Source organism: Athene noctua, chromosome 14, assembly GCF_965140245.1.
Source record: "Athene noctua chromosome 14, bAthNoc1.hap1.1, whole genome shotgun sequence".
Lineage (NCBI taxonomy): Eukaryota > Metazoa > Chordata > Aves > Strigiformes > Strigidae > Athene > Athene noctua.
In genome coordinates this window covers 12249927-12269434 of record NC_134050.1, presented here as the reverse complement: position 1 = coordinate 12269434, position 19508 = coordinate 12249927, and the positions used below count along the sequence as shown (strand labels likewise).

Below are 19508 nucleotides of genomic sequence, written 5' to 3'. Positions count from 1 at the left end.
TGACATATCACTTGTCCAGAGCCAATACTAGAGCTACAAGTCATCTTCTGAAACAGCACGGGCAGATCTTGCGAAGGATGAAGATCCGGTCCCCCCAAGCCAGGGCAGCCCCGCTCCCAGCCCCATGGTTCAGGTCACTGAAGATGTGCTGTTTCTCGGGGTAACGCTGAAACTGGGCTCCAAGGTTCTCTACAGTTCAAGCAGAACGGCGTGATATGATCTTGGTATTTAGCCTTGCTAGCATGTAAGCACAAGGAAAAAAACACTTGAGCAAAAATTTCTAAAAACAGAGCTTTATTTACAACAGTAAAAGCAAACCTGAGCCACCAGCATTATGGAGGCTGGGCTGTTCCAGCGGCCTTTCATCAGAACTCATCTGCTTCAGAAAATCAAAACAAACCCATCAATTCACCCATCATTCTTCCAAACAGAGAGTTCCGAGTTGCCACATCTTAGCAGAGCAGCAGTAAGAAGAATCAGAGAAAGTCATTGCTGCCTCCTTTCTACTTGTCTTCCCTGCACATTTTTCCCAAATGTGGAAAAAAAGACACCTGATCCAGTTAGGGCAGTATTTTGTTAGCAGTTTGCTTCAGCTGCAACAAAGGACAACACAGTCCATTAACAGATCTGGACCTCAGTTAGTCCAAGGACAAAGAATTCCTCATGGGTACAAGGGGGAGGCCAAAGGAAACATCCAGCCATCACTGGAGAGGAGGAAGACAGGAAAATCAGCAGATGAATGCTTTAGTCCTGTGGAGGTGGCTGATACTGGAAAAGAAGCAAATCAGCAAAAACTTCCAACAAGGAAAACTGGAACAGATGAGCAGTTGGTACAGAAAAGAAACAAGATGAAACACAGCTGCTTGGGAAAGGTTTATACAACAGGCAGTGGGGCTTTGTCTGAAGAGAGAAAGAGCGTTTTATTTTAAATTTTTTTCTTTCTCCCAACAGACACAGTATTTTTAAAGCTGCAGATCTCCTACTTCAATCACAGGCAGGCTTAAATAATTCAGCTATGTTAGAATACAGCTGGGTTGTGAGGTGTGTGAGCAGCCCCAGGAAAGGCCGGGAGGGCGAAGGGAAGATGGAGTTCCCAGCTGCCGCACACTTGGAGCTGCATGTACCCCTTGGGAGAGGAAACCCGGCACGCGCTGCACCTTCAGGAAACAACTGCCCTGGGAACAGAACTGGTAGGGATGGGCTGTGCCACACATCTCGCACGAGCACCACAGCCTACGATCCCCAAAACACTGTGAGGGGCAAAGCAGGAACTCCTGGGGTTACCTTCTACATGATAAATAAATAAACACACAAATCAACCCTCTGATCAAATCCTCCCTCGACCTCCCACCACCACCCCAACCATTCAGGAGTTTCACTTGACCTCAAGCTCTGCTTTTATTTGCATATCTCCCCAAAGTGCTCTAGTATTGGGGTACTGTAACAACTGAAATCAGCTGGACCTTTTCCCATCAGATTTTCTTCACACCGATTTAACAGTCTAAGGGAGCATATTACAAGCATGTGGGAAGGTACTGGCAGATACTACACATGTGCATGTCAAGGTGGCTTATGGACTTTGGCCCTCCTTTCTTGCAGGGTTCATCCCCAGCTTTACCCAGGCCGATAAAGATGATCAAGCCACCATTTAAATAGTCTTGCTCCTCTGCAGCATTTCACTGCAACAAATAGAGAGTAAGAGGGCCCAGCTCTACCGCTAATTTCATTTCAACACGGTACAGATTTAATTTCAACCCAGGGACACAAATGACGTCAACAGGTCTCCAAGTCAAGAGGAAACTGAGACCAGGTATCAGCTGAGTGGCCATGCTGGAATGTAAATCACACATTCAAAATTCCAAATGTCATAAACCGGCATCCTAAACTCTACAGCTTCCAATGCTCGGCTTTTTTTGTTTGCTAAACAAATTTTTAGTATCAACATGTTTCTGGATTTCTCAGCCGTATCTCCTTACAAGCTTAGTACCGAGTATCGGTAAGGGAGGTAACACAAAAGTGGCCCTTAAAAACAGGCTGCAAGACATGGACGACAAGGCAAGAGATAAAGGAGTAAGCATTTAACAACATCAAATCGCGTTATACATGAAAATCTGTTTAGGATCAAACAATCGCATTTTATAAAGAGATGTCTGAGACCAGCCAGAACAATGACAAGAAGCTGGTGGAAAGAAAAGGTTTTTGGAAGGTCTGTCTGGAACATCTGAGTCTCCACCACAGGGCAGACCGAGAAAGGCATTGAACAAGTCTGTCGATTGTTGTGGGGTTTGTTCTGTAAAACTTGCAGAACAACAAGCTCAAGTCCCAGCTTTGGACACAAGATAGTAGAGGATGAAGAAAACAACAATCAGTCCTGCTGAAACAGAACAAAGCAACTTGCGATTATCCCTCCCAGACCGCGTCATGGTGGAGAAACGCTTCACACTGCCGGTTAGCAGGCCAGTCACACTCATAAAATCTGAATCCTGAATAGGAAAGAAAATTCAGATGGAGGCATTATAAACAGATGAAGGTATCCCTGAAGAATCTCCCACTTCCTGGCTACAGCATATTTGCACAAGGGCTGCAGAGCAGCTGCCCGTCTCTCTCAGAAGGTCTGTCCCCTCCTGCGCTCAGGCTCCAGGCACAGCACCGTTCCCACCGCGCTCAAAAGAGGGAAACAAAAAAGACAGGGGAAGGTCTGTTCTAAACATAAACCATGATGTCTCCCCTGTTTAAAAACAGGGTCGCACTACCCACTGCTGCACTGCTGCGTTCTACCCATGCAGCTTGTGAAAAGCAACTCTGCAAGTAAATGCTTCACCCAGAGGAAACGTCCCTACGGGAGGCTCGTGCCATCAGTGTGGACCGGGGCAGGCTCACAACCACAGAAAAACCTTCAATTTCCTGCCATTAGTTCTATTTCTTCCTTCAGCGTGGGACAGCAAGCCTGTGCAACTCCACCAGATGGTGGCAAACAATTTTTAAATGTATGCAGTTCAGGCATTTTCCTTTTGAGTTCTGGTCTGTTTTCCTTATTCACAAACTGCTCGGAGATTCTGCTCATGTTGCTCCTGAAATGCTTCAAAACATTCTCTGTAACAGAAGCACAATTTCACGCTGATTGAGGGCTTCTCCTTTACGCTTTTTTGTCATTACACCTTTTATTGTGATCCTCCATTCTATTTTCAGGCTGAGCAGATACCCATTTCAGACACTCCAACACTGGCAGCACACACTGTTATCAAACTTCCAAGCTGAGCACTGGTTGACTCAACTGGCTTCAACCCTACAATTATCTTTTCTCTCCCTTCCACACACCAGCTCTCCAACACCCAGCACATGCAGAAAAGGCTCTGCAAGCACCAGTGTTGTGGTGCTAATCTGCTTCTCAGATTCCTGGGCTGGATTCCCTTCCTCTCACAATTCAGATAAATTCCCTTTCTCCTAAGAGGCCTCAGCAGGTAACCCCTCTGCTGCAGGAATGTGCTGTTCTGGCCCTTCCCCGGCACACTCTGATTTTCCATCAGCAACCAGATCTGAAGGGTCAGGTTACTCTGGAAAGCAATTCTGGGTTTATCGGGTGTTGTGTGTTGGAAGATGACAGAACAGGGCACCGGACGACCTGAGCAGACCCAGAGCACCAGCTTTGCTCCCTCCAAAGACAATCAGTGTGCTACCAAGTCTGCGTTTCAGGCGTTAGAGTGAGCAACCCTGAAAAACTTATACAGCAATACCAAACACCACAGGAGCAGCTGAGGACCAGGCCCATCTCCCAGGATCAGCTGCAGGAGGCAGTTCTTTAATCCCAGCAAGGAGGTAATTGCCATCTGCATTTCTGAAGTGTGCTGGCCCACATCAGCCTTTCCCAATGCTAGATACCAACCATGTCGCCCATCTGGACAGAGTGATACCAGCAGCTGCTAAGTATCTGATGTTTGTATATCAAGAAGTCCACTGGAAACAGGTTTAGTTACATTCCCTGCTTTGCCAAACTGACCACTGGGATCTAACTCTGTCTGTTAACTTTGAACTGCTATTAAACTTTCACAGTTCAGGTAACTGCTGAGAGCCAGCACAAAAAAGTCATGCTTTTTCCATTCCATTGGTTCCTTACCATGCCATCCAGGTAACGGTTTTGTTCATCAGCATCTTTGTCAATATCCAGAGCCAGCTAAGGGAGGAGACAAGTATTAATGAACTGGGAATGTAGAGAGAACATATCTCGTGCTGGTAAAATTTGAAATGCACATTAGAAAAGCAAGCCCCTGCTTCCCCGTCTCCCACATAGACAGACAGAGGCTTGTTTGGTAGAGGAACAATATTCTCATTTTGGTTTCAGGTTGTTGAACTTTTTCAGCTCTGAAAATAAAACCTGACTGCCTGAAACTGTCATATACAGGACAGGAGCATTTGAACGCTGGGACACAATAGCAGGAATGAAGAGCCTTCCCTTCTACAAGGCGAGTCACTGACTTATATTAAGCTCCAAATCAAAGTATTTGATGTTAGTAGCAGCAAACTAGCTTTAAGGACACCACTTACAGACATGTGCATTTTTCAAAACTAATTTACTTCCCTTTTTATTGTGACTTTTTTTTCCCAAGGAGGTGTGCTTAGCAATAACCCTCTGTGCAGCTTTTATGTTTCTCTCTGCACCTGAAACTCCTTCCTTGAGTGCCGTGAAAAGCCCATCGTTCCCATTAGATGATGCTGCTGAACCTCTGGCCATCCCTGGCATTTCACAAGTGAAAGTTAACCATTACATTATCAACAACTTAAGAGTTGTTAATACACACGAAGGCCTCTGTATTGACCACACGCTTTCCTCTCCCACAAGACACTGCACAAACAACGCGGATAACGGATGCTCCGTCCTTCCTTCACCGCAGCACCTGATGCGAACCCAGCAACTCACCGACTTCAGCCTGGTGACCTTGCTGGCCAGGCTGTCTGCCATACGCTTGTTCTCCACATCCAGCATATCCTCCACGGCACTTGGACTCTGACCTGAGGGGAAGAGAGAGGAGAATAAGTTTTACCTGGCCTAATACAAGTCCTGGCATATTTGCTCACCCAAACGTGGTGAGCGAGGCTGAGTGAGCTGGTTGCCACAAAGGCTGTTGCAGCTGACTCCTCGCACCTATGGCCTTGTGGGGTTTGCGCCACCAAACGTTCCCAAACTCTCCTGGACAAAAACACACCAAACTTTCCCCAAACGGACCTCAGCATGACCCTGAGCCGTCACCACCACCCAACAGCAGCAGGGCTTTATGCCCCAGTACGGAAATTGGGTGAAACCGAGCAACCTGGGGCACTTCGCCCCCCGGGCATTTCGGGGCTCCTCTGGCTTTGCCTTCCCCGGGGGCGCTGGACAGACGGGTCGCTCCCCCCGCCCGGCCGGGCCGGAGGCCTGAGGCAGCTCCCAAATGGCGGCGGGAGCGTCTGTTTCCCTCTCGAGCGGCGGCGGGGCCGCTCGCCCACCTGCCCCCCAAAAGGGCAACAACGGAGGACCCCCCGCCCGGCCCCACCGCCACCCCCAGACCCTCACCTCGGCCCCACTCCGCCATGGCGGCCCCCGGCCCCGCCTCGCCAGGCGGAGCCGCGCCGGCCCCCGCCTCCACAAAATGGCCGCCGCCCTCCACCCCGCTCACTCAGCGGCGGGGCTCCGCGGGGCCCTGAGGCGGTGCCTGCCGCTCTCCCGGGGGGCACCGGGACCCCTCGGGGCTGTCGCGCTGGGCTGGGCCTGGCCCGGGCCCCCGCTGCCGCCCCCCGGGCGCGGAGCACCGCCGGGGGAGGGCCGGGGCCAGGAAATGAGGCAGGAAGCTGGGGCGGCGGAGAGGAAGGTAACGGCGCTTCCCTCCCCGCCCCAGCTCGGCCGCCCATCTCCCCCGCCGGCGGCCGGGCCTGGCCGCTTTCCCCTCCCCGGGCCAGCCCTCTCCCGTGGGCCGAGGCTGCCAGGGCCGGCGGGACGGGACGGGACAGGACAGGCGGCGGCCGGAGAGAGGGAGGGCACCCGGGTGGGCCGGGGTAGGGCCCGGCTCTAGCCCTGAGGCTCCGGCCCGCTTCCGCCGTCTCCGAGGGACTGCGTGCCGCAGGTACCGCCAGCGCTTTGCCCGGCTTCCTGGGGCAAAAAAAAAAACCCAGAAAGGGCTTGAAGGGGTTTTGAAAGGTGCGGAAAAGAGTGGGAGAAGGAGGTAGCGGTGTGAGGGGTGAGCTGGGGCTGTGTGAAAAGTTTGGGGTGGAAAATGACAGATGCTGCGATCTGTGCTTTCCCCCCCCAAAATCGGAATGGAGCCCAGCGCTGGGGACGCCGTGCCGTCTGCCCCGGCGGACAGACCCCCCGGGTCTCGCAGCTTTCTGGCTTCCAAAATGCAGGACTTGCCCCCGGTCCCACCGAACCTCTCTTCGGGGGTGGTGGGGCGGGAGGGGCTGGGTAACCGGGTGCTCCCGGGGGCTCTCCCGAAGCCCTGGGGGCTCTCGGCGCAGGTCCCAGGGCCAGCACGGTTTCCTGTAGTTAGGTGTGACCAGTGCTTGGTCATACTGCAGAACACAGTACGTAGCTACACGGAGCCTAAACTGATGTACGAGCTCCCAGATGTACTCAAATTTGCGAGATTTGCCACCAGTAGGAGTTACTTTCCAGCACTGTGGACTTGAATGCTCTACAAGCTGTTAAACTTGAGCCTGGCTCTAAAATAATCTCATCATCCACATCTCTGTGCACATCTGCTCATTTACATTATTATCATGAGGCGCATTATCTCTGTAATGACACAAAGATTTGAGCCATGGAGGCTGGCCGGCCCCATATGTGTGTTTTCACTGCCTGGGCAGCATATCAGCCCTAATCTGATGCACAACTTGTCTCGGGCACTGACCGCACAGAGCAGCGACTGCAACGAAATCCCAATGATCTCTTTCTTTTTACCACCTTAAATGGTAGCTCCACCCTAAGCCAGGAAGATGCTTTCCTATCTGGCTGGCTTTCCTCTCCATCCTCTTCTACTCCACAGCAATGTTTCTGGATATATATATATTTTATTTTTTTTTCCTCCTGTGCAGTAACAGAAATCAGGCCAGCCAGGGGAGGAGGAGGCAGAGAGCTATTTCAGGGAGCTGCTGTTATCTGCTCTGTGTTAATCCCCGGCTGGGTGGGGGGAAGGTTCTCCCTAAGTGCTTTACTGGGAGGGCATATATTAAACATTGAAAAGCAAAGAGAGGAAGAAGAGGATTAGAGGGAGAGAGAGGAAGCTGGCTGCTGGTTCTGCTTGGGTTATCCGTCTGCTTTACTTTTATAGATGCAACAGCGTGAGCAATCTCATTTGGGGTTTTTTTGTTTTGTTTTTTTTTCCTCTTTCCTTTCCCCACCCCTTTCTCTCTCCCTCTCAGACATTGTGCATCGAAGTCCTTTTGCATCGCTGTTCTCCAGCAACCCTGGAAGCCCCTTCACTCCCCTTCCTCTCCATTTCACCTGCTGTAGCTGATCTGTTGAGATAATGGAGCTCAGGACTGTGGTAGCCACTGTGGAAAGCGGGGAGCAAGACACGGTTCTGAAGGTGCTTCAGGTCTACAACCAGGAGGTGAGTGAGCATCAGACCTCTGTCCGATGTCAGCCACTGCCGTGTACCAGCCTGGGGGTGGGCTGGCATGTTGGGGGATTTCTGTGCCATCTGCCTGTCCCCAGTCTGTCTCCTGAGCGTGTCTGTCTGCACATTTCGGACTGCTTCATCTCTTACTTGCAGATGGTTTATGGCTTCTTGTTGTGCTTGGAAGCAGCTAAGCAGTCTCTCTTCATCTTGGTTCCTTCGTATACTGGAAGTAAAGCATGTAGAAGGGATTTTTTTTTTTTATTACTATACAGATCCCAAGTAAAATCTGGCAGGGAAATAAACATCAGTGTGAAGACTGAGTAGGAGGAGCTTTTATGTTAAGGCAAGGTTTGGAGGTGATAAAACTGAGGCATGGGGAGGAGCTGCAGGTGGAATGGTTGTCATGATTTGCAAGTAAAAGATCATTAGAAGTGGATAAGGAGGGGCTGCTGGAATTTGATACAGGTGCCTGGTCTGAAAGCTGACAATAAGAAGTGAGTAATGAATATAGAACATCAGAGAAAGAGTGGTTGGGAAGCAGGAATGGAAGAGTTTCTAGCCTTAAAGTGTCAAAAGATTATCTGTGAAGGTAAATCCCTTTTGAAGTAGACTATGGTTGTCAGGGAAATTCTTTCAGAGGGTTTCCACAGGGTAGGGCTGGCCCTGCAGATCTCCGTGACTCACTCTGCACCATTCTGGAGTAGGTGGGAAGCCAGCAGGGAAAACCTGTGAATACTTTGCACGAGTGTGCAAGAGGGAGAGTGCACAACTCTTTCCAGCAGTTGTTTTGGAACAGGGGAGATATTAGCTAAGAGGGAGCGGGTCCGTGTTAAAGACAGTCTACAGGATTAACATCACCCACAGCAGGTGAAATTCTGGAGAATAGCAGCGTGGAAGCAGAGATTGATGTGTACCCAGCTCGAGGCATCAAACCACAATATTTTGTCAGATTCCTCCAGCTGGATCCTTTGTCAGTGTATCAAGTGTAGGAAACTTGTGAGAATGTCAGTGGTTTTGCTAGCCCATCTAGAAGAAATGGAGCAACCAAAGAGGATTATGAAACTGCAGATAAATTCAGCAACTTCCTTCCATAATTTTTGACTGTAAAAATTGATGGTACTGTCCTTTTTCTGGGATGCTTTAATTCACTATTGCAGACACAGTCAATTTTTGATTGCCAAGAATAAACTACAGCTAAAGCAAAACCACAGGTATGGCAAGAGCATACACGAATGAGATTACAGGAGCCCGCAGAGAGGGTGCGATAGGGAAAGAACAAGTGGCATGGCTGTCTGCAGAGCACGTCGGTTCCAGGGCCGAACCGCCAGTGCCTCATGACGTGGTGCCGCAGCCCGTGTAGGGACAGCTCTGGGAGCTACAGCCGGAGAGGGCAGCACCTGGCACAGCCCCACAGGGGTTCGGCTGCCCCACCGCCACATCTGGGCTTTCTCAGATGGCCTGGCGGCTTTGCTCTGTCTGTCGCACCTTGTTCTGGGCCAGAAAGGCTGTGACACAGTTAATCTGCAAGCTGTATTTCTGCTTTTAAGCAGAGAGGAATTGGCAGCACATAAAAAAGGCAGTGAATGGCAGGGGAGGCTGTGTTTGCAGAGTGAGCGAGTCCGGGATCACCTGTGGTCTCCAGAAGCTCAGTGCAGTCAGTCCCAGGCTTTGCGGGGTGGGAAGTCGGGTAGGGTTAGACAACTGCACAATTTGTGAGGTGATACATGGGCTGAAACGAGCTCAGCTGGTCAGACCTTAGGTGGGATATCTGTGAAGTGCGGTTCCTCAAAAGAAGAATAAGTCCAGAGTATAAGAGGGATTGATTGTGGTAAGACTAATTACTGAGCAGCTCCGTAAGTATAAGCAGCGTAACTCAGCTGACAGTGCTAAGAAAACGATGGGAGGATTATGATACAATTATATCCGCATATCTCTATGGATTTAGCTGTATCTATAAATACATAATTAGTGTTTTGTAAATTTTAAATGTTTTCATTCTCAAAGCTTGGACCAGCTGCGCTCTCGGTGTAAATGAGGGTTTCATCATTCACTGGAAAGTGCCGCTTTTCAGCAGGGGTCCTGTGGTGCCCAGTTTGTTGGCAGCAGATGTAGCCAGAAAGGAGACTGTCCATCCAGGAACAGTCAGAATAGTGAGAAACACAGAAATGTCTCCCATGAATAAAGAGCAGGACTGCTCATTAGGGACAGGAATGTGATGGAGCTGCAGAGATCAGGTCTCTGGTGGGTAAAGAATGTGGCCTGAATAACCACCAGGATCTGCTGGCAAGTAACAAGGAGACAGGACTTTCTTTTGGTCAGGAAAGGGAACAAGAAATATCAAGAGAAGAAATTTGTAGGTGCAGCTTGGTGGTGTCACTGAGCAGAGGAATTACTGGCTATTATGGGATATTTGGATTGTGATGAATACCCACTTTACTGCTTCAGTGTTTAAAAATGAGTCTGTCGTCAGACAGGTCCAGCTTTGGCCTGTGGCATTCAGCCTCCACTGCAGAGCCAGCGGAAGAGGGCAATGGGCCGTATTCATCCTGGAAGGTTTTCAAGGAGGAAAGAGAAACGGGGACCTGTGGAACAGTGGGGCCCTCAGTCAAAGGAAAGCACTTTGGACCTGGTGGTGTGGTCCTTCTCCGTGCTTTTCAAACCAGATTTGTTCCCCCTCCCTGTGGAGCACATAGTTGGAGTTGCTGAGGTGAGAACAGTGTTGGAAAGAAAAGGTGGGACTGAAGTGAAAACCAGTGACAGGGAAGTTTTCCTCAGGAGCTTGCACCAGTTCTTACAAACCCCCCAAATACCATGGACCCCCTGAGTGCTGTGGCCCTCCTGGCCATGCCGATGCCCTGCCCTTGTGCTGGTGGGGACTGTTCTTGAGACGATGTGCTTGCTTTTGCAGGGTGCTTTTAGACCTGCTGCTTTCCAGCTGAATGGCCCTCCCCTGGCTGGGGGAAACAGTTTTGTGGATTTTTAACCTATTACTTATTTTGATTGGTTTTGTTTTGCCCCACAGAAATCTCAGTGCTTCACCTTTGATGATGAGGAACGGGAAGAGAGGAAGGTAGGCACGCTCTTTGCTTTCTTATCTGCTGCTGCTCTGTACTTGTGTCCAGCGGGGCTTGGTGGTGGCAGCTCCTACGGGAAAAGAAATGAGTGTGTTTTCATTAACTTGATTAGGGAATGGTGTTCTCAGAGCATCTGGCTCCAGTTTTCCCATCAGCAGTTGGTGGTCTAGGATACAGGTCAGCATCCCTGCAGCATTACCAAGCCCTCTGGGTTCCGTGATGGATACAGGCTCAGCCACAGGTGTACAAAAAGCATGATCCTTCATGTTTGTGGCCCGGTCTGCTAGGCAAGGGTCAAGGCAGTGCGCAGGGCCCCAGAGGGTCAGTGCTCTGCTGCGAGCCAGCTGCAGGGTTCAGCACAGGCTGGGAATTAGCAAATGCTTTAAGCTGGTGTAAGCTGGCGCTTCATGGGAAGAGATGTTCCTGCCTGTGCATTTCTGCTCTTGCAGTCCTTTCAAGCAAGGACAGCCTTTTGCACAGCTGCACATGGTTGGTGGGCCGACTGGCCTAAAGAGTAACTTTTTTTTTTCCTGGGTTATTTTCCAGCTGTATCGGGTTTGTGGTCCCATTCATTGGCTGATTGCACTAATGCCTGTGTTGGCACAGTACGAGTGGACCAGGCAGGCAGGCTGGGGAACGGGACCTCCTTCGCCTGAGCCACAGCTAATGTTAGTGTGAAGTTTTTCCAGGTCCAGCCTGACGCATAGGATGGGATCTCCCAAGATCTGAGCTCTACCTTGCACTGACTTGGTGTTTGAGCTGGGACACAGGGCATGAATTCAGACACAGCCTTGGGGTCTGCCACTTTTGGGGTGTATCTTGTAAAATATGGATTGAGTGTCACCATCTGGTTCCTGGTGCTCAGTTCTTCTGGAAGTTTAGCCCTGAGCATGTGCTCTGAGATCCCTGCAACCTGAGTCAGTCAGAGGGTTTGGTTTTGCTTGTGACTGTATCTTTAACTCCTGTGTCTGTCTCCCCTGTAGAAGGAGAAGAGGAATGACTGTACTTTCTCAGTTCTCAAGGGTGTGATTGTGGGGCACGCTTGGTGAGCTACAGCTTGTTCAGTTCTGCCAGCCTCACATTAGGGACTAAAATTCATTTTTTCTTCATTCCTTCCCTCAGTTCTTTTATTACTATTATGAAATATAACCAATTAGGCTGTGTTAAGCCGGTTACACCAAGTGACAGTGAACCTTGCAATCTGGGATTCCTTCGCTGCTGTGACATGCATGGCAAGATGTGCTCTGGTACAGTGTTATGTTAGAGAGATCTAGCAACATCTCACTGAGGTGCAGATGTCTCTGCAGGAATTGCTGGTGTTGCTAGGCATGGTTCAAAGTGGGCTGTGCTCGCTGCGTGAAGCGCTGCCTTTGCTCTCGCACCCCTCGTTGCTCGCTGTCCTGCATGATGCTGTTACCCCCAGGGGTCAGATCTTCAGCTCTCCTGAATTGGTGTTAGTGGAGCTCTGCCAGTCTGCACCTCCTGAGGATCTGGGCTAGTGGGTCTCCAGATGATGATCCAGAGATGCTGCTTATTTGAGTCTCCTGAGATCTCTCCACCTCCTTTCCTAGGGCATCACATGCTTGTCTCGCCTTGCTTAGCTCCTTCTGCCCTCCCTTGGTGATTTTTCTGGCACATCTCTCAATCTGTTCAGTCTGTTTTTGGAGCACCCAGAACAGATGCCTGCCTAATCTCGAGGCTCTGGGCAGGAGCAGAGAGCTGCTGTTGCATTGGTGGTTGCTCCTTAGTGAAGCCATAAGGGATGTTTTTGCCCTCCCTCCCTTTGCTTGATGCAGCAGTCGGGTGAACTGTGTTAACCTCAACCATCCTAACCACGGGAGGAACTGAGATACGCACCAGTAGCAGTTGCCTGTTCACGCTGTCCCTCACCCTGGTACCCTCTCTCAGCCATTCTCTGTTTCTTGCTGGGTGTCCTTGCTCAAACTGGGTCAGGATCAGATGCTGGAGCCAGACACTTCCTGAGCGCGTGCCTGAACTAGAGGCTTTAACGGGCCCATCTCTGGGCGATGTTTGCGTCTTCCAGGGCAGAGTGTTACCAGGAGGGGGGGAGCATTGTGAAACATCAGTGTGCGAGTCCTTCCTTGTTTCCAATCACACAGAAAATGGCCCAGCTGCTGATCAAGTTCCTGGAAAGAGAGCTGCAGCCGTCCTGCCAGGTCACGTGTTTGGAAAGCATCCGCATCCTGTCACGGGACAAACACTGCCTTGAGCCCTTCACCACCAAGGAGAGCCTGAAGACCCTCTCCAGGCATGCTGGCATTGATTACTCAGAGGAGCTCATCCGGGAGGTCCCAGACTTGGATGTAATCCTGGAATCCCTCAAATGTCTCTGCAACATTGTCTTCAGCAGCCCTAGGGCCCAGGAGCTGACAGCCGAGGCCCGGCTGGTGGTGGGCCTGGCCAAGCGCATCAAGCTGTACAACGAGAGGAGCCTTCCTCATGAGGTCAAGTTCTTCGACCTGCGTCTGCTGTTCCTGCTGACGGCGCTGAGGGTGGACGTGCGGCAGCAGCTGGCCCAGGAGCTCCGGGGCGTCAGCCTGATGACGGACACCCTGGAGCTGACCCTTGGTGTCAAGTGGATGGACCCCTACGAAGTTGCTGCTGAGGAGGGACTTCTGCCACCTTTGCCTCGGCAGGAGACAGAGCGAGCCATGGAGATCCTGAAAGTGCTCTTCAATATCACCTTTGACTCCAGCAAGAGGGAGGTGGACGAGGTGAGTGTCCTGCCCCACTGCCTTTACATGTCTCCAGGCTGCACTTTGACTACAAGTTTTCTTCTCTGTGTGCATTTCCTCATGTTACCTATGGCCCTCATGCAGCCCCCAGGTATGTGTAAGGACCTTCCTTCCTAGATCACTGCCTCTATCCAGTGCCTCACTAACCCTTAAGACTTTTAGAGCCTTATAATGTAAGAGTTGGGTATTTTTCCTTCTTAATGACCTAATTTGTTGCACAAGTGGGAGAGCAGAGCCCCCAGATAACTGCTTCTGAGTGTGGCCTGGTGCTTTCACCTTCTGGACGAGGTCAGAGGGAGGTGTGATGGAGAACACCTCTGGCTAACCCACGGGCCAGTTCTGGGGCCTCTTCCAGCCCTTGACTCAGCGTAGTCAAGGAGGGGAAGGGCACAGGGCAGCATGTTAAAAAGGAGAATTGGGGGGCTGCTTCCACTGAAACTGTCAGTCGTCAGGCTGCTGGCGGGACAGGGCTAGGGGCTGCAGGGGCAGTGGGCTCTGCAATGTGGAGGATCCCCTTTCCTGATCGAGGTTTCCATTTTCTGTTTCGGGGCCAGGAAGATGCTGCTTTATACCGGCACTTGGGTGCCCTCCTGCGCCACTGCCTCATGATCTCTGCAGATGGAGAGGACCGGACAGAGGAGTTCCACAGGTCTCTGTTAGATAACTGGGTCACCATCTTAGCTAGAAACAGCTCTTCCCAAGGCAGATCCTGCCTGACCTTGTCAGTAACATCCTCTGCTTTTTTGGAGGTTGCCAAAGTCACTGCTGATAAGCAGGTGCCTTTGGTTTGGCCCACAGGTTCCTGGTGTTGCTGGAACCCAGAGGCAGCCCTGCCCTCCCTACAAGTGCTGCAGCAGGAAGGGTTTTCCCCCAGCCTGCCTTACCCTGAGGGCTGTATTAGATATCCTGGTCAGGCCTTGTCAGCTGTGCCGCCACACCCCCCGGGCAGCCTGCCAGAGCAGATGTTTGGTACTTTAATTAAGTGGGGTGGCCTTAATTAACTGTCTGTCTCTTGAGCCACACTGAGAAATTGCCTGTGTCATGTGGCTGAGCATTATTGGCCCAGGGGTGTCAGCTCTGAGCAGGGGACACCATTCTGTCCCCAGGATGACAGTGCTGGGAGGAATCCTGAGTGATCATTGCTCAGAGTGCCAGGGTGAGGAGTGGGGCGGCCTGAGCCCCTGGAGAAAGACCTGACCACCCAGGCTGGCCCCGCTTGGCCTTGGCATCATGATCCATGGCTTCTCAGTTGTCACTGAAGTCTGGGTGGACTGCTAGAAAATGGTTCAACTCTCCAAAAAGCAGTTCAATTTAATTGCTTTTAGTGGTGTGTGAGTATCTTGGGATGCAGCCCAAAGACAGCATGGATCTCAGGGTCCTCACACTCTGGGAAGTTATTAATGAGCCTTCATTTCTGGATTGGTGGAGAACTGTGAACAAAGATCTGTCACTGAGTGTTCACTTCTCTTATTTTACATGTTTAGTCATACAGTTAACCTTTTGGGCAACCTGCCCCTGAAGTGTCTGGATGTCCTCCTGACCCCGAAAGTCCGGCCAGGCTCGCTTGAGTACATGGGTGTCAACATGGACGCGGTCAGCATCCTGCTGGATTTCCTGGAGCGACGCCTCGACAGGGTGAGTTGTGAGGCTGCTGTGCAAGTTCCTCACTGCCCATTTCCATGAGCTCCCTGCAGGCCCTTTCTTCAGTCTGCGCACAGCCTGGGAGACCCCCGTGCCAACACCCCAGGAGCACCGCAAGGTGTGGTTAGTTTGGAGATGGCCCTTTACAGAAGGGGCAGTTTTTAGCAGAGGCAAAACTTGTGCTTGGTAGGACTAAAACAACATCTGTCAACTGGGGCGGTGACTGTGACGTTGTTTTGGGGACGCTGGGTCATAGTAGGTGATTAGCTGGGTGACTGAAACGTTGGTGCGCTGGAGTGATCTGATGGGCAGCTTCTGGAAGCCTGAACGTGCATCGTTGTCAAGCTGGCTGTGGTTTTCCGTCTTGAATTATTACAAAGGGCCTCCAAAATTTACCGCTGCACTTTTCTATCTGGTTGCCCTACAGAAGTATTTCTAGTGCTGCCATGCCACAGAGCAGGGCTTGGAAAACCATGTGGTTTGAAATTCCCATAGCGGAGGCTGGAAAGCTCCAGGGTCCCTCTGTTCCCCTGGTCTGTACTTGTGTGCTCTGCCACAGGCCGGCCGAGCTGAGCTCGGTGTGACTAATGGGGTGTTGGTCCTGTGGGCACTTCTGCAGGGACACAAGCTGAAGGAGAGTTTGACCCCCGTGCTGAACCTGCTGACGGAGAGCGCCCGCGTCCACCGCCAGACGAGGAAGTTTCTGAAGGCAAAGGTACGCTGTAGTCCAGCCAAAAGTTGAATGGTGCTGCACTGAGAGGAGAACAGCAAACCATCCTCCAGACAGGCCTCCTCTATCTCTCTACTAGGTTCTCATACTCAGGTGGTGGAGGCCTTTGGTGCCCAGTGTTTTTCCCACATCTCCCGTGCTCTGTCTATTTATTGGTTGTGGCTGATTTGTAAAACGCAGGTGGGTTTTCCCCTGTCTGACCTGCCGTTGCTGTTCCAGCTCTGCTGATCACCCCTCACTGTGGCCTTGTAGGTGCTGCCACCGCTCCGGGACGTGAGGAACCGGCCGGAGGTGGGGAACTCGCTGCGGAACAAGCTGGTGCGTTTGATGACCCACATCGACACCGACGTGAAGCACTGCGCGGCGGAGTTCCTCTTTGTGCTCTGCAAGGAGAGCGGTGAGTTGCAGGGGCTTGCTGGGGGCTTCAGTGACAGAGAGTCCTGGAGCTGGGCCTTTGGGCAAGCCGGAGCATGGGACAGGCCACCCTCTGCAGCCAGATTTCTGCCTTCCCTGTGCCTGATGCACTGAGCAGGGAAAAGAGGGGATATCCTGGTGCCTGTGGGAAGGAGCCGCTGTGTCTCATGGCAGTGAGCGAGAGGCTCTGCGGGAGGACACCCCCCCACCCTGCGGACACCCCGGCCTGCATTCAGGCCCCCACCCCGGGATGTCGTCCCTGTCTGTACCACAGGAGCCTCACTCCCCGTGCAACCTCAGCGAAGCGCTGGCCTTGCTGTGTCCCCGTGGCTTCACGTGGATCTTGCTGTTGGGGCTGGCGGGGAGGCGCGGGGGGGGAGGCACAGGAGGGAGGCATAGTGGTCTCTCTGCCTGTCTCCCGGCAGTGTCGCGGTTTGTGAAGTACACGGGCTACGGGAACGCGGCTGGGCTCCTGGCGGCACGAGGCCTCATGGCTGGCGGTCGGGAAGAGGGGGAGTACTCGGAAGATGAAGACACGGACACTGAGGAGTACAAAGAGGCAAAGCCCAAGTAAAGAAGTCTGCACCCCCTCTGCAGCACCCCTCTTCCTGCACCACGTTCCCACTCCTGCTCCATCCCTTTCTTCATCTCCCTCCCTGCCACCTCCCTTGTCCTGCTCTTTCATGTGCACATTTCCTTGGCATTATTCAACAGTTTCACCCTCACCTGTGATGTCCTGCTCCTCCCTTTCCATTCCTTGGGTGAAATAACTCCGTGGCCGAGCTGCTCGTGGTGTGGGTGGTCACCGGTACATATATTGGGTGCCTGCGGCTGGGCGCAGGCTCTGGAGCAAAGTGAGTTCCTTCAGGCAGAGCCAGACCTGCTCTGGCATGCGTGTGGCTGCAGCTCTGATCTGTGTCCTTCCCCCTTGTCTGCCACCCGCACGCCTCGGAGCGGCGGCCGGCCTTTACTGCATGCTGGGGTGAGGGTGGGTTGGAAGTGCTGGTTACTCCTCTCCATCCCCAGAGCCCTGTGCTGCTGGAGCAAGCTGACTTTTTGTTCGTTTGTTCTTTAATTTTCCTGCTCGTGGGTGGTGGTAGCTGGAGGGTGAGGGTGTGCAGGGAGAGCTCCAGGACTGTGCTCAGCTGCGGGTCCTGTTCAATGTGCTCTGCAGGTTGGGGGTTTGGGTTTTTTTCTGTGTTAGCTTTTTGCCCCCTGACTTAAGGAGAGCGAAGAAGTGTCTGGCCTTGGGCAGCTGGTTTAAAACTGCACGGTGGAGTTAGCAGGATGGGGATGTTGCTCATGCCAAGAAATGGGAGGCATTTATAAGGGGGGAAAACGGTGTGTAGGACATAGAGAAACAGGTTGGAAGCGCCACATTGCCCTGCAGCAGCTCTTGGGGCTAACGAGATGAGCAGCAGTCACGAGCAGCCTTGCTCCTGTGTTCCTCTGCTCGGGAGAGGCAAAGAAGGTTTTTAAACAGCCCTTTAGTCACTCTGCTGCTTTACCTCCCTCCTCTCCCCTGGCTTCGCTGTTGCAGCATCAACCCTGTGACGGGGCGCGTTGAAGAGAAACTGCCCAACCCCATGGAAGGGATGACTGAGGAGCAGAAGGAGTACGAAGCCATGAAGTTAGTCAACATGTTTGACAAATTGTCCAGGTACTAGAAAATCGTGTGCGTTCACGTCTGCATGAGTGCCTGTGTGTGTGGTGTTTATCACAGACCTTTCTCCTGAGTCCAGCCCCTGCTGAGGGCAGTGCTTTCACCTGTGTGTTTCCGTGGTGTGTTGGAGGGGGTGGAACACTGGTGGCAGCGCTGGCTCTCCTCTGGCAACCCCAGACCACACAGAACAGGCCCCGAAACTGAGCCTGTTCCAGGGAACGCGAGAGGGGCGGCAGTTGTGGGTGGTGCTTCCAGCATCACTTCCCTGTGCTGGGGTTTTTATGGCTAAAGCTGTCCCCTCTTCCAGAGGGGTTCTCAGCGGTGGTTCTGCTGCCCCTGGGCTGTGCTGCAGTGCTCGTCTGTTCCCGTGCTGCCGGCTGCAGGCCTGTGTTTGCTCCCTGGTTGCAGAGAGCAGGTGATCCAGCCCATGGGCATCACACCGAGCGGCAGCCTGGCCCCGCTGCAGAACGCCATCCGCGATGTGGCCGATGAAAGGTCATCGTCCGACTCAGACCTGGGGCTGGACTGATCCAGGCCTCTGGCCCCACGGAGCTCCCACTGGAACTGGTGCTGCACCCAGAGGCTGTACTGGGCTGGGACTCCCTGGGGGACCCGGATCCAGCCTGGACCACCGCAGTCCACACTGAGGAACCTCCTGCCTCCTTCCCTGCTCCACAACCACCATGCCTCCCAGAGCATCCTCATGCCTGGCTCCACCTTGGCCTTTCCTGTCAGCAGCCTTGAGGATTTCCTACTCCAAATTGCTTCCAGGACTTTCCAGTAGGATTTTTTTTTTTTAAATATACGATGTTTGGGAAGAAGGGTAGCAGGGGTGGATCTTCCTGTCTCACCATCAGGGCTCAGCAATACGCAGAGCATCTCATGTATATGCGGGCGTGTGGCTGCAAGTGGGGGAGCGGCTCCCTGGGGTGCAGATGAGATGGAGGGGGCATGCGGGGTCAGGGGGAGCCACTGTGGTCTGTGGGGTGTCCCAGCGTTGCGCGCCCCGTGTCCTCAGCAGGTGGCTGTAGACGCGTGCGCTGCGCAGGGCTGGGGGCGGGACAGCAACCGCGCAAAAACCAGCGCCTGCACATGGGAGTGTGTACGTGAGTGCAGGGGGATCTGTGGCATGCGCCGCAGGGAGGCCGGGGGGGCCTTTGCGTGAAGCTCTGGCTACAGGAGGGACGTGGGGGTGACTGTTGGCAACGCCCCGATACTCAGTCTCCAGCCCTGCGCGACCATCCTGTTACCATGGAGTTTAGTTTTTTGGCATCAGCCTTTCCCTATCTTCTGCTCCCGAACGAAAGGCCAAAATCTGCTTTGTCTGCTGCCACCTTGTCTGCCTTGGCTTCCCCACAGGCCCGCTCTGTCTGCGCCCGGGGGCTGGTGTTGATCCTGTTCTTCACTGTGGCTTAGATCTGTCTTTTTTTTTTTTGTCTTTTTTTCTTTTTAATGAAAATTGTTTTAAAGAAAATCTTCCACTTTGTCTCATGTACCAGAGTTCCAAAACGAGTAGGAATGCAAAAGTGATGCTAGATTAAAGAAAACCTGACAAATGGGTGCGTGGCAGTGATTGATCAAACATGATGGGTCTGGTCTTTGGCTTTTTCTGACTGCATGTGGTTCTGTGCCAACTACACT

General features: G+C 52.4%; 2 protein-coding genes across 6 annotated transcripts; one reads left to right on the top strand and one right to left on the bottom strand.

Annotated features, from left to right (window-relative positions):
* Positions 1–2181: 2181 nt before the first annotated feature.
* On the bottom strand, positions 2182–5627 carry BET1L (Bet1 golgi vesicular membrane trafficking protein like). Its single transcript, XM_074918524.1, has 4 exons — positions 5549–5627; positions 4916–5007; positions 4115–4171; positions 2182–2483 (listed from the first exon to the last, which is right to left on the bottom strand). The coding sequence occupies exons 1-4, from the start codon at positions 5565–5567 to the stop codon at positions 2316–2318; spliced, it is 336 nt and encodes a 111-aa protein (XP_074774625.1). The 5' UTR covers positions 5568–5627; the 3' UTR covers positions 2182–2315.
* Positions 5628–5731: 104 nt separating this feature from the next.
* RIC8A (RIC8 guanine nucleotide exchange factor A) lies at positions 5732–19427 on the top strand. Of its 5 annotated transcripts, XM_074918521.1 has the most exons (12): positions 5961–6095; positions 7390–7580; positions 10612–10659; positions 12784–12932; positions 13032–13398; positions 13974–14068; positions 14904–15054; positions 15680–15775; positions 16043–16187; positions 16630–16774; positions 17745–17864; positions 18276–19427. In XM_074918521.1, the coding sequence occupies exons 2-12, from the start codon at positions 7497–7499 to the stop codon at positions 18394–18396; spliced, it is 1521 nt and encodes a 506-aa protein (XP_074774622.1). In that variant the 5' UTR covers positions 5961–6095; positions 7390–7496; the 3' UTR covers positions 18397–19427. The 5 variants fall into 5 exon arrangements, with proteins under 5 accessions (XP_074774618.1, XP_074774622.1, XP_074774617.1 ...); XM_074918517.1 differs by lacking the exon at positions 5961–6095 and adding an exon at positions 5732–5843 and having other exon boundaries at positions 12784–13398; XM_074918516.1 differs by having other exon boundaries at positions 12784–13398.
* The last annotated feature ends 81 nt before the right edge of the window (positions 19428–19508 follow it).

What these genes read in the sequence shown, in the direction of transcription:
- BET1L (XM_074918524.1), bottom strand. An exon ending in AGGTCACCAGGCTGAAGTCG is followed by an intron (nt 4,172 to 4,915) that starts GTGAGTTGCTGG and finishes CTCCTCCCTTAG; the next exon opens with CTGGCTCTGGATATTGACAA. An exon ending in ACCGTTACCTGGATGGCATG is followed by an intron (nt 2,484 to 4,114) that starts GTAAGGAACCAA and finishes TTTCCTATTCAG; the next exon opens with GATTCAGATTTTATGAGTGT.
- RIC8A (XM_074918517.1), top strand. Translation starts at nt 7,497, where the DNA reads ATGGAGCTCAGGACTGTGGTAGCCACTGTGGAAAGCGGGGAGCAAGAC. An exon ending in GCAAGAGGGAGGTGGACGAG is followed by an intron (nt 13,399 to 13,973) that starts GTGAGTGTCCTG and finishes TTTCGGGGCCAG; the next exon opens with GAAGATGCTGCTTTATACCG. An exon ending in GGAAGTTTCTGAAGGCAAAG is followed by an intron (nt 15,776 to 16,042) that starts GTACGCTGTAGT and finishes GTGGCCTTGTAG; the next exon opens with GTGCTGCCACCGCTCCGGGA.